The 13,477-nt window shown below is 44.4% G+C and overlaps 1 protein-coding gene across 1 annotated transcript in view; it reads right to left on the bottom strand.

Moving 5' to 3' along the window:
- The window catches only part of dmd (dystrophin), a 118,000-nt gene that overhangs the window by 37,308 nt on the left and 67,215 nt on the right, over positions 1-13,477 (bottom strand). Inside the window, exons 45-60 of the mRNA XM_053417228.1 lie at positions 11,008-11,130; positions 10,609-10,781; positions 10,240-10,375; positions 9,187-9,362; positions 8,604-8,751; positions 8,180-8,305; positions 7,807-7,956; positions 7,584-7,682; positions 7,009-7,108; positions 6,101-6,270; positions 5,830-5,947; positions 5,180-5,391; positions 4,844-4,998; positions 4,501-4,690; positions 1,524-1,696; positions 1,253-1,409 (exon numbers count right to left, since the gene is read on the bottom strand). Coding sequence (XP_053273203.1) covers positions 1,253-1,409; positions 1,524-1,696; positions 4,501-4,690; positions 4,844-4,998; positions 5,180-5,391; positions 5,830-5,947; positions 6,101-6,270; positions 7,009-7,108; positions 7,584-7,682; positions 7,807-7,956; positions 8,180-8,305; positions 8,604-8,751; positions 9,187-9,362; positions 10,240-10,375; positions 10,609-10,781; positions 11,008-11,130 — 2,406 coding nt within the window. The remainder of the gene's footprint in view (positions 1-1,252; positions 1,410-1,523; positions 1,697-4,500; positions 4,691-4,843; positions 4,999-5,179; positions 5,392-5,829; positions 5,948-6,100; positions 6,271-7,008; positions 7,109-7,583; positions 7,683-7,806; positions 7,957-8,179; positions 8,306-8,603; positions 8,752-9,186; positions 9,363-10,239; positions 10,376-10,608; positions 10,782-11,007; positions 11,131-13,477) is intronic.

Genomic DNA, 13,477 nt, shown 5'->3' with positions numbered 1-13,477 from the left:
ACACACACACACACACACACACACACACACACACACACACACAACAAGTTTAATTGCACTAATCAGTAGTGGTATATTAGATGATATTGTTTTTATAATCTCTCTCATACCTGATAAACCCCATGTAAAATTAAGTTTACCACCCAGGAGACTAATGCAATTTTAAATGCATAGGCAATTTTAAAATGGATGTGTTGTTTATTATTGTATTATTCCTGTTATCATGAGAAAGTTAACAACTTATTTCCATTATAATGATGTATTTCCCTGTTATTTATATCTTGAAACATTCTCATTATCAATAGTTTAGTTTCTGCTCTGTTTACACCTTCTGCTCCTAACAAATCAGATTCATAGATTATTCACAAAAGCAGCTCACGGCCATAACACTAAAAACATCTTGAGCTTTGTTGTAAAAAAACAAAAAAATTTGGCTCCTCAAATAAGAAAAGTTCCACAGACGCTGCAATAATTATGATCAAATACATGTCATTGTATGGGATTATGCAGAAGAATAACCTTGCCCCTGTTGCAGGTTCAGGTCTGGGAACCTCCATGGCCCCTGCATACATCATTCCACTAAAAGCCTTTTTCCTAATGCATACCTGCAGGAACTCATCATTTTGCAGAATCATTGTAGTCTTAATGCATGAAATGGTCAAATCAGCAGAGCCAATCATCTCCCTTCGATTGCATATAATTGTGCGTAAAATGGATTTTTCATTCATCCTGTCTCCAATACACCTTCCAATTATTCAGAGCCTTTGATTTGTATAATGTTAGTGAGAGAGACGGCTGCTACTGCAATGAAACCACAAAGCTTTTTATTATAAAAGCATCAGACGGACTCATTTGATCGACTGATTTCTACACCGGCTTCACAGGAGTTCTATATGTTCAGGAGCCACACTTCAATGGAGGGAGAATTCTGACTGATAATACACACAGAGACATTCCAGGTCGTCTGGAACCAGGACAATGAGCTGGACAGAAGTTAGGCTCCAAAAAGCGGGGAGCACCTAATGGGGTTGTGGAGGTCACTGGTTCCGAGAGGACTGAGCTCTGAAATGAAAGCAATCTGATAACACTGGAAGAGCCACGGACTCATTAACGGCCCTGTGATCCTGAGCTGTGAGATTCAGACACAACACCCTGTAATGGACAAAGTTGCTTCAGAAAAGCAAGAGGAAAAAGAATTTGGGGAATTTGTGTCTGTCTGCGTCCCACACAGTGTGCGTGTGCTTCCTCCTACCCGGTGTGTGTCCAGCTGCGACTGCACGGCGGGGACATCGCCCCCCACAGGCGGCTCATGAGCCAGCTGTTGACTTTTAAGCCTCAGCCAGTTCAGGAGCTCCTGCAAGGACATGTGGAGCCTCTTCCACGGGGCCATCTCTGAGTCCAGGTGGGCCCTTGAAACACAAACGCAGACATTTGTATGTTTCTGTTGCTTTGTGTAAACTTCTAGAGTAAAGTCAAAGCATTTCCAGTGGTTTCTGTGGCAGGAACCATCAGTTTCCCCTCACCTCATGCTGAGGGTCTTGTTGCACAGGTCGTTCCAGCGCTGGCTCATGTTGTCCAGACGTTTCTGGAGCAGAGCAGCGTCCGCCGAGTCGTCGAGCGAGGAAAGAATCCTTTGGCCATTCTCATCCAGGGAGTGGTACAGCTCTGTGTGGCTGTCAATCTCTGCCTGGAGGTCCTGGTAACACACACACACACACACACAAACACAAAGTAAGACTAAGTGTCAAAAAAGCAAGAGCAATGAATTCCATTGGCACACACACTTCAGTTTGTTTGTAATAGCAGTCATCTTTCAGGAATTCGCTTTTTTCTCTGCTCGGGTAGAGTGCTCGGTAATGGGATCAGGAGCTGAGGGGTAATTTACTCTCTAGGATTGAGCCATAATGCAGGGCTTAATGCATCGTGGATGGGACCTCCTGTAGCACTAAACTGTCAAAATGTGTTTTTCAGCCTGGCCTCAGCTGGTAGCTGCAACATCAGTGGTCCCACCTGTGTGCATTCCTCCTCCTGAGAATCCATTACTGAAGCTCCTACTGCTGCAGATAGGAAACAGGAAGGACTTCACAAACCAATCTTTGTGAAGTGAAAAGGGAACAAATCTCGATTCCCATGAGCACCTACTGGTCAGGCTTACTGAGGAAACAATGGGATGTCAATCTCTCCTGCATATGAAGGATCTGCCACTCTTACTCATTTTACCTCGAGCCTTCTACCATTTACTTAGTGTTAGAAAATGGACTGCATTAATATCGCGCTTTTCTGAATCTTAACAACCACTCAATGCACTTTACAGAGCAAGTCACATTCTCCCAAGGACACTCTGAGGTATGGACTGGAGGAGGCGAGGACTGAGTCACCGACGCTCTGGTTAGACGACACGCTTTACTTCCTGAGCCACAGCCGCCACAGTTAAACAACAACGCTCACTCAGTCAATTAGCAGGTCTCAGAGAATCATTTAAATACACAAACTTCTAGAGTTTCAAGCCCAAATAATTGTCCTTATTCAAACTCTGTATGCAGGGTAAACCATTTATATAGAGATATAAAGTTGTATAATTAATACAAATTATTACCCATTTCTGGAATGTGCATCCAGTGTTTACCTCTCTAATAAAATATTGTAATGGCTTTTCACTTTCCCCCTTTACAGGCTCAGAAGAGAGTCAAGCTGTGAAAAGTGGAGAGAAAATTTCCTGTTAAAGAAAGTTGCCCTCACTCGAAGTTTTATGATAAATTAGATGACATGAAATTTTAATGATACCTGAAGATAAAATTGGGTCATTGCACCAAAGAATAGGACACCGATGAGAATAGAACAAATAGAAAACAGTGAAGACAGGGAAGATGGAGTGCAGTATTAGACTGATGAATGTGGTTACACAAAGTGTGTTATGGCTTTGCCTGTAATCTGAATCTGCTCTAAAGGTTCTCGGTCTAATCTTTGGTGGAGTCAGCTTCATTTACTTCTGTTAGTTGATGTGAAAAGCACTTAGATTCACAAACTGGCTTATCTTTCTGGTGTATAACAATAATATTAGACCAAAATTCCCTATAAAAAAGATACCGAACAGTTTTTATATTAGAAACATAGTCACTAATGATTATTCATAAAAGAGCATTGCTTGATTTTGCTTCCCAACCTGCACGTGGTAGATCTTCCTGCGCAGCATCCTCCAAACTTTACCAAAACTAGACGTCAAGCAAAAGTATCATCATCCTCTGCTTCTTCTAGTGCCTCAAGATTAGCTCCCAGTGCAACTGCATTAGAATGCCCTCTGTTTAAATTTGTGTGTGACAAAGAGAGAGATTTTGGAGATGAAGAGTGGGGGGCGTCATAGAGAGATGGAGGGAGAGTGAGTTACACATGAAAAAAAGAGCGGAGCTGTACGGGGTGAGTTAGAGTGAGTTAGAAAGACAGAGGGAGCTTGAGAGAGAGAGAGAGCGGAGATAGAGAGGAAGAGGAGAAGAGACTTTGCTGCATAAAACGATGAGTGCGCTCATTTTCCAATTAAACGTTATCTGTGAGCCGTGTTGTAGCTTGAGATAGTGTGTGTGTGCTCTCTGGATCCAACGCCGTGTTAACGTCCGCCATTATAATTGGACACAGAAGACTATCTCAGCCCAGCATACAGTGCTGCTGTTGTACTGAGAGAACTGTGTGTGTGTGTGTGTGTGTGTGTGTGTGGAAAGGAAGTGTGCACACACTGAATTTGCTACAGTGTTTCGAAAATTCATTTCCAAAATGCTACATGTGTGCGTGCGCCGTTGCACCAGAAAGAGTGTGTGGGTGCAGGGTGAGGGCCGAGGGTCAAATTATGTTCTCTCGCAGAACAGAGCCTTCCCTTCACCACCCACAATGCAGTGGGGGGATTCTGCATTTGTCAACCCAGCAGCTGTAGACCTATGAAATGTCTTTATTCTGCCATGTCAGGATTCCTGTCATACCAGCCAGAGCAGAGTTGAAGAAGAGAGTCTCAAGCTCCAGGTCGAAGAGTGGAAATGATCTGGATGTCTGGTAGAGCTCAGGTGACATAGATACCACGTAGAGTAACACTTTTTATTTGTGACACGAGCAAACCTGAGGATAAATGTGAATGTGAAGTTCACCAGACTTGCTAATGGACCCACAATCAATCGTCAACACTATGTACCGCTGCAGCTACTGGATGCACAGTTCAGTCTCTATTCAGTGAGAGTTGATTACGTAAAGGAAAAGAAGCGGTTTGGCCTTGTTCTCTTTTTTCAAGCTGTCTGTTGAGGTCTCACATTGGAAACTCTCTGACAGAGATTTAGAGCGACAGTGAAAATCAATGCAATAATTACACAATAAATAACTAGGTCATTCAGTTACATGCTCATGTGTGTGACCTGGAAATTCATTAGTGGAGCTGTGCACAGACTGGGGACAGGAATATATAACAGAATGAGCAGGGTGTGTGTGTGTGTGTGTGTGTGTGTGTGTGTGTGCATAGCCTACCCTCCACTGTGCCAGCAGGTTCCTGGCTGCCTCAGGCTGCTCCTGCAGTCTCTGCTTGTTGGTGGCGTCGATCAACACGTTGCAGGTGGTCTCAGCCTCCGTCAGCCAGCTGAGGAACTTCTCCAGGTCCAGGTAGAACTGCTGCAGCACCTTCAGACCTTCCTCCAGAGCAGACTCCCTGTCAGACACCCTGAGGAGACACAGATACATGTCACCAAGGGGATTTTAGTACTATTCTAACCAGTTCCTTTAGCGTTTAGGAGACCACATTATATTGGATGCTTTATTCTTGTGTTTAAACGAGTCGTAAAGTGGTGTTTATATACAGTATGTGTGTTATTACCGTTTGTTGATGTGTGTCCAGGTAGCCATCATGTTATCGTTGACCTGAGTGACCTTGTGTGTGTCGTCATTGGCGTACAGTGTCACCAGTTTGTCAGCTAGTGCGTTGGCTTTATCCACCTGCCCCTGCCCCTGCTGCAACTCCTTCACAAAGGACTGGAGAGGGACGGGGGGACGGAGAGAAGAGAGTAAAGAAGTGTCACACACATATGGCTTTTCAGTTAATATGGAACAATTGAAAATGGTGTTGTATATATAGTATAATACATTTACATATATATATATGGTGCCAACATATGAATGCAGCCAGTGAATAATGGAGAAACGTCCAGTGCACCTTCAGTTCAGCATTCTGTTGCTTCACTGCGTCCATTGTGTAAGTGATCTCCTGCCAGGACTCCAGCCTCTCACTGGCCACCGTGATGTGATGATCCGCCCCCTTCTTCGCGTCCAGCCAATCGGTGGAGTCCTGCAGCATGTTGTGAAGCTGCTTCGTCCGGTCGGAGAGTTTGGTCTGCGAGTCCTCCCAGTGAGTCTGAAGCCGGTCGACTACCATGACAGAAATAAAGACGAGACCAAACAGAGGAAGATGTTGCTCCACTTTGTCGTTCTTTTGTTGGACTAATTGTGTGACTAATTTAGCTGCTGCACTGGGATCCGCCAAACTTGGACTTACGTACAAAGTCTAAATAGCCTGCTTACAATCAGAGACACACAGACTAAAAATGGACACTATGGGGACTGGGGAGTAGTGTATTTGTTAGAGGCTATTTTCATCGGCAGATTAATCCACATTTGTTGTTCCACTGAGTATTTGGAAGGAAAAACAGTAACAGCCTTTCATTTCTTACTCTTTGTCTGTTTCCTCCCGCCCAGAAGGTTCTGGCTCAGGCATGCAGTCATAATTATTCAATGTGGTTGTACTGTGTGGTTTGTCCTGAACACATGTGTGAGTGTCATATGTGAGAGAGAGAGCGGGACACATACTGCGTTCAGTGATGCCGTTGCGCGTCTCCTGATTGCTGGTTTTGTTCTTCAGGTTCTGGGCTGCTGTGACCTGTCTCTCCAGGAGGGGACGCTTCTGGTCCAGTTGCCCCAGAGAGTCCTGAAACCAGATCATACACTGGTTTGAACATTTAATTAGAACATACAGTAACTCACTGGCACTAGAAAAAACAGCTGCCACACCAGTCTGCTGCTGACTTTTCATTTATAACACTTCCTATATCTAGTTATTTGTGACTGTTGGGCTCCTGACCTTGAGCAGGCCGATGTTGTCGCTGATGTCCTCCAGGTCGGCCACCACCACTCGCTTGTTCTGCACCATGTTGTCCAGCATGGTCAGCCAATCAGTGAGCTCGGCCCAGGACTTGTTGAACTGAGCCAGCGCCGCAGAGTCAGGCTGGGAACTTGCTGTCAGAGTTTCAGCTGAGACACAAACACAATCATTGAACCATTCATGTGTGTTCAGTTATTGATTCCGAGAGGCTGATGCACTGTAACAAGCTGGTGCTGTATTTTGAGCTCACTATGTTGGTTTGTTGGGTTTATTCAAAGATTAGGTTCCACGTGTGAGATTTTTCTATCCCTTGTTTCTGTCTGTAGGTAAAGTGGGGGAGCAAAACCACCACTTTACTCCCCCTAATTTAATAATTGGGATGCATTTCCTCCACTTGCTCCATTACTCAGATGCTTGCCACCGAAATCAAGGTCAGGAATTATCTAAATTGTCACAGCGCTGCATTGATCGTTGTTCCTGGGCCTTTGGAATATAATCAGAAGACAATAGCACAATGTTAAAGCACAATGTCTGTGCCCGGGAGCCCATTTTTTCTTGGACGGCCATCTAAAGAATGAACCTTGGATTCATGCAGATCAAAGCATCGAGGCCGATTTATTTTCCAAGCAGAAAACGTGTCCTATTTAACTGGATCCTACTGGGGGGTGTCCTGGTGCTGGGTTTGAGTTCAAAGGGATACTCTGTCTTTATATATATCACAAAGGGACCAATAGTCTGCTTCAGTGTACATGCAGACGTGTAAGGTATTGTTTCATGAAAGAAATGGGATACTATGCATCAAACACATGTCATTATTTCCTGTAGCTGGAGGAGTCAAACCAAACAGAGGAATCACAAGGCAACCATGTCTGAAAAAAAAGGCTTACTGGTTTTTCTGGCCACCAGGAGAGCAGCCATTCTCTCTCTGTGCTGCCGCAGCAGCTCCAGGATCACTGTCCAGTCTTCTCTCAGCTTGGCACACTTCATCTGTCACACACAGACACACACATGCAAAAGGCTGAACCCAACAATGACTTCACAGATAGAAACAAGCTGTACAAATGCAATTATATTGAAACAGCATCTTCAGGTGTGGAAAGAGCAGCACAACCTGTTAAAGTCTAATATGACTCAGTGCTTTTGATGTTTGTGATGTTCTCTGACATATATTAATAATACACATAACGTGGATGTGATGAAATGTTTGAAACAAGGCCTCTGGTGAGATGAAAGTAAGAATGTGAGATTGATTTTATTCCCCAGAGGAATACAGCAGGTCGAGATGTCTTTGTTTATCATCAGTCATCACCGGCATGATTCACACACTGAGAGAATCATTTGTTTGATTTGATTCAGTGTGTGTGTGTGTGTGTGCAGTAAGATGCTTCCACAAAGTACAGGAAACAGCACAAGGAGGAGAATATGCCAAAGGATGGTGATTTTGAGCGTTTGATTTACTCACCTTGTCCGGCTGGTTGGGCGGAGTGTCCTTGTACATTTGATCAGCTCGCGTCAAAACGACTTCCACCTCTGGTTCCTTAACTTGCACCTCCTCCACGATCTTCAGACAAAGGGAATCGAGTAATAAAACCGATAAATTCGGGCAGTTGCAGCTTAAGTAGAATGGGAATGATGGGGGAAATAGCAAGAAACCGCGTGTGTGTGCATGTGTGTGTGTGCTGTACCCTGGGCGGGGGCTCCTCAGGGCTGTGCTCGAGCCTGGTTCTGGTGCTGGACGCCCAGGCTGCCAGGTCGTCCACCTGACCCTGAAGCATCTCCAGCTCCCTCAGGAGACCCTCAATCTCCAGCTGACGCTCGGGCAGATCCCTGGACACCTAAACAAACAAAGTATTTGATTATATCACTTTACATCACGCTGTCCACAATATCTGAGAGTTAGTGTTGTTTACATGTCGCCCGTGCTGCATGGAGTTTGAGTCTGATGACGACTACAACAAGTTCAAATCTCATTAAATGTTGCAGAGGGCACGTGTGACTTGAAACTGTGTGAGTGAAGACGCAGGTCTGCTGACAGATGCTGGCGTGCTGCTCACTGACCTGAGCCCAGCGGCTGTTGATGATCCTGACGTCTTTCTGTTTGTCAGCAGGAAGTGTTATCTGTTTGTTCCTGGAGTTCAGGTCGTCCACTGCCGCCTTCTTGGCAGGAAGCTCCTCCACGCGGGCCTGATACACACACACAGACACACACATGCACAGACACGCACACACAAAACAAAGTCTTTTCAAGGTTGAATTTCACAGCATCTCACTGGAAACCGTGACACCCTCTCAATTAAATTACACACCCACGAACATATATAATCACCTGCTACTCAAAGCTCAGGCTAATACTAAAGAACTAATTTACACTATAGTAACACCTAAATTAAATTACATGGATTAACACAAACTCACAGGCACACAAACTAACACACACGGCTCAGTGGATCACAACAACTGGTGTGCTGGGTGTTGATGGTACCTGGACTTTGCCCAGAGTGTCTCTGATGTGCTGTGGCTCTGCAGGCTGCAGTGGGATGGCCAGGACGCCCTCGGCCTTGTCCAACCAGCCCAGCATCGAGCCCACGTCCTCCTGCAGCGCTGCAGCCGCTGTACGAGCCTCTGAAGACCTGCAGGAGGACACCATGAAAAGAGGGGAGGAGGTGGAGATATGGTCTTAAGGAGGGAAGTCACACACTGTCTTACTCCCTCCTGATCTCCTTCTGCTCTGTCAATGGGCCTGTACTGTATATTGTTAAGTCTCAAGGATGTAACTCTAGCACGGTGCCACTGAGGCAGCTACAGAGGACCTCTGTGCACATGACCTTCAGGTGCTCTTTGACAAAAACAGCAGAATACAACAGAGTATTAGAGCAAGGAAACTAAATTCTGAGAATAAAGCTGGGATTTAATGAAAGACTAATAATATTACTAAAACTTGTAGTTTAAAAAGAGAGACATTTCTAAAATTATACGTGATCAATATTAAAGTTGTATTTATGTGCATGGATTAACAGACACATTAATCAAATAATATTTGATACCACACACACACAAACACACACCTCCTCTTGTGCTCGTTGAGCTGCTGGCAGGTGTTAACCCAGCGAGTGTTGAGTAATTTGAGATTTGTCTGGAGACGCAGGGCATCGTCTGGTGTGCTCAACTGGCTGATGTCCTCTCCTGTGGAGTTCACTCTGCCCAGCACCACTTCCTGGAGAGGTATGGCCTCTGTCAGGTCCTGCACACACACACACACACACACACACACACAATATAATGTATGGAAATTATTTTATAGCTTTCAATACACTTTTATCTTTAAACATCTAAGACTTCATGTGATATTCTGAGGAGATGAGGACATTTTTCATTTATGATCCAATCAGGCGATGATATTTTGATGTTTCATATAAAATGGACAACACATAAACTGTGATGCATGAGCTCTGACATTCAGAGGAAGTTGGGAGCAAAGCCTCTGCTTCTCCGTGTCAAAGCAGCCAGTTGATGTGGACTGGGCCTCTGATTAGGATGCCTGCCATGTGAGGAGGGTTTCCAGTTATGTCCATCTGGTCAGAAGCCCTGAGGGCAGACCTCAGCACACTGGAGAGATTATACATCTCGTCTGATGTGGGAACGCTTCAGGGAACCCGAGGAGGAGCTGGAGAGTGTTGCTCAGGAGGAGGACGTCTGCACTTACCTGCTTCCACCCAGTCCCGTCTCCAAATCAGGGTTAGAAAATGGACGGGTTGAATTATGTTGATGACAAATGTTGATAATGACTTGAACTGACATGTCATGACATCATATGTTGCATCGTTTTAGATCAAGTTATGTGAGAGTTCATCAAACTGTGACATACAGCAACTGCTTGGGGGGAGAAGTAAGAAAAAGAAAGATGACTGTGCTGACAGAAGCACTTTTGACTAAAGCAACTTGCTCTTGGGCACTTCAGCAGCATGAGTGGACACTACAGAACAAGTATGAGGCATCCGCAACTGGAATACACTCAGCAGCTTTCTGTTGTGTACATATGTGTGTACAAAGCTGCTTGTACATTTGTGTCTGTGGTTGTGGTTGTGTGTCTGTTGTGTGTGTGTGTGTGTGTGTGTTACCCTGAGATTCTGTCTGTGTGCTGTTGGATCCGTCTCAGCCAGTTTCAAAGTGCTCTCGGCGTCACTCAGCCACTCCTCCACCCCCTTCTGATCTGAAACAAACTTCTGCCACTTGGAGTTGCAGTCCTGCCAACGTCTTGAAGTGCACACATGCAAACACACATAGATGTTTGTTTAAACACAATATGTACAAGTACACTCACTGAGCATAGTAACAGGGACAGCATACTAACACTAGGCAGTTCCACCCTTTACTTTCAAAACAACATTTTGGCAGATTTATTATAAAGGATTCGTGAGGAAAAAAATGATTGAAATGTCTTCCAGCCTTATCCATCAATCTATCCTTCTCCCTCCGCCCCTGCTTACTTCAGTCTGTCCAGGTAGAGCTTGTTCAGTTTGTCCCAGTTGGTGCTGAGGAGGGAGGCCGTCTCCTGGATCCTCTGACCCTCCAGAGGCCGTGCACTCAACACCATTTCCTCTCTGTGGGCCAACGCTCCCTCCACGGGGCCTCGCAGCTTGTCAATACTCTCCTTCCCCTCCTGTGTGTGTGTGTGAGGATGACAGAGGACTGTGATTCTGGAGGAAGCTCAATGTGAACATCATGCAATGTCTGAAACTTTCTTATTGGACGATTTGATTCGATCTTGCTTTATCTTTATTACTAAAAATCAACATTTCCAAGTAAAGCACAAAAACACAGTAAATATCATTTTCTGAGAAACATTGTCTGTGGCTTCCAGACAGAAACATTAAAGCCTTGCTGACCTTCAGGCAGTGCTCCTGCTGAGGCAGGTTATAATACGCTGCAGGCCAGTATTCAGGAGAGTTCAGCTTGAAGTCCGTCTCCGACACGGAACGCAGCAGCGCCTGCAGCCCCGTCATGTACTCCTGGAAACACACAGACGGAGGAGGCGTAGGCACCAACATACAGGTTGAAACAGACACCCAGTAGAGAGGTAGAAAACATTATACATTATTAATAAATAAATAAGTACATGATTCTCTCTCTACATGCTTGTTAATATATCTAACCAGGCGTCATACTGTGTGAGGGCTTGTTTTAAGGAAAGAAATCAGATGTTCAACTAATTATGGAAACGATCTGGGCCTTCAATCGGTTTATTGCACATGAATGAAATTGAATATTACATAAATTAGATGAAAAATGATTTAAGCCATTAGAAATGTGAGAAAAGCTAAATTTAGATTAACTTGTACATTCTTTTTAAACATTTTTTTGTGTATCGTATAAAATGATGAATTCTAAACTCTGATAAATGAAACCCAGATCGTTTCATGTCTATCAGACACCATGAACCTCTTCTAACTCATTACTAATTCACTGTGTATCATGATCATGTTCAAGCTTGTGTCAACTCACTTTGAACTTATTCAAGCTTTTCTTTATGAGTCCACTCTTGAAATGGTGAGTTGAAATGAATTTGACTTTTCCCCTGACCGTGATGCAGTCAGCCTGGCTGATACAGCTGCTCTACATGGTGCAGTGCAGAGATCCGGGGACATTCACACTCGGCTCTGTCATCATCATTTCATGTAACTGCTGAGCTCATGTTGCCCGAGCTATCGCGCACGCATTAGCTTTATTAGCAGCCCTACGGAAAATAGATGTTCCCTGCTGGCCTTAAGTCAGTGAGTCAGCTCTGGGTTCTGACAACAATCTCTGTTACAAAACCACTCTGGGCCAAACTCCTGCTTATTTATCTTCCTTTAAAAAAAAGTAGAATTATGGAGGTGATAATATTTGCTTTATGGACATTTGGTAATTTGTTGTTCCCAGAGTCGAGACTGAATTGGTTCTAAAAACATCACTGTCTGAAGTGTCTGTGTGTTATTAAGTGAAGGGCCAGCGCTCTGAATGTCCCAGTTTCTCTGCTCACTATGAACACTCTGTCTGCTGCAGACACAACTCGGCCATACTGGGTTTTCCTTATTATCATTAAGAGTCATTAGGAACTGTGAAAGAAACACTGTATATTCAGCTCAGGCTTATTTAAATAATTGAAAGAGAGCCCAGCAGATCTGAATGATGAGAGGGAGACACTTAAAGTAACACGAGGCCTCCTCCAGCTGGGAGAAGCTGGCGATAAAAACAATAACACAGCCTGTTACTGTGTGGAAATGAAATTAAGCTCCCGGGTCAGTGGGTCAGTAATGACTTTCCCATCCAACAGGACGTTTGGCCCGGCCACTTATTGTTCACATGTCTTATTCTAGCGTGACTAATCTTATGCTTGTGCCAGTAAACACAGATTCCTATCCAGCGTTTGAACACTGAATTGAACCTGCTTGTTGTCGTTGCTTCTTCAGATTTACAAAGACACAAAGCTTGTGTATGTGTCCTCAGGGCCGGCAGAACAAAAGGGTTTCTTAACGTGTGTCTCCCACTCTCACTGTCTGGTCTACTTCTCTCTCTCCTCTCCTCCACTTGGACCCAACACACATCCACAGTGGAATCGATGGTGCATCTGTTCACTGCTGCTCAGGCACTGAGAGGACATGGAAATGACTGAGGCCTCAGCTTTAGAGCTGGTTTGAAACCAGCTCCCTCCTGTGCATGTGAGTCTGCAGTGTGAATCAGGCAGCTCACATTAATGTGTGTTTTGGGATTTAATGGTTTTTCAAGTTATCACGCTTAATGAAACAAAATAATCTTTAAAAGTAAAAAAAAAAAGCACTATGCAAACAATAAGGCGATATTTCAAAGCCCTCCAGTCGTGAAACTAATTAGATCCAGATTAGAATTATTCAGAGCAGAATAATTGTATTTACTCTGATTCATGTTTGAACAATCAGCACCTGAAGAAGTTCAATAGTAGAAGCTCGAAAGTAAACTGCAGCACCGACGTGTATCAGGTCCAAGTTTCAGAGCAGAACCATGTGGTGTAAGTGCACGTGTTTGCCTCATGTGATTGGCTAACAGGATACGTACATCTTCAAGGATTGGCAGATCAGGGAACTGCCAGGGGGTAATGCGATTGGTCGGCAGTGGGGGGGGGCATGCAGTGACACAGTCAGACAGAGAGATCAATGAGAGTCCAACATGTGAGTGTGTTTCACATGTACACACAAGACATGTCAATGGAGATGCAGCAAAGAAAAACAGAAAAGCAACTTAAATTATTAATCTTTCTTTCGAGATTTAAGGTCACTTGTTAAAACTAAACTGAGATCCAGTAGGGGGGGGGGATAAAGAATAAAATGTATGCACTATTGG

This window comes from Pleuronectes platessa, chromosome 24 (assembly GCF_947347685.1).
Source record: "Pleuronectes platessa chromosome 24, fPlePla1.1, whole genome shotgun sequence".
Taxonomy (NCBI): Eukaryota; Metazoa; Chordata; class Actinopteri; order Pleuronectiformes; family Pleuronectidae; genus Pleuronectes; species Pleuronectes platessa.
The sequence above is the reverse complement of the archived record's forward strand: the minus strand, read 5'-3'. Positions and strand labels throughout refer to the sequence as shown.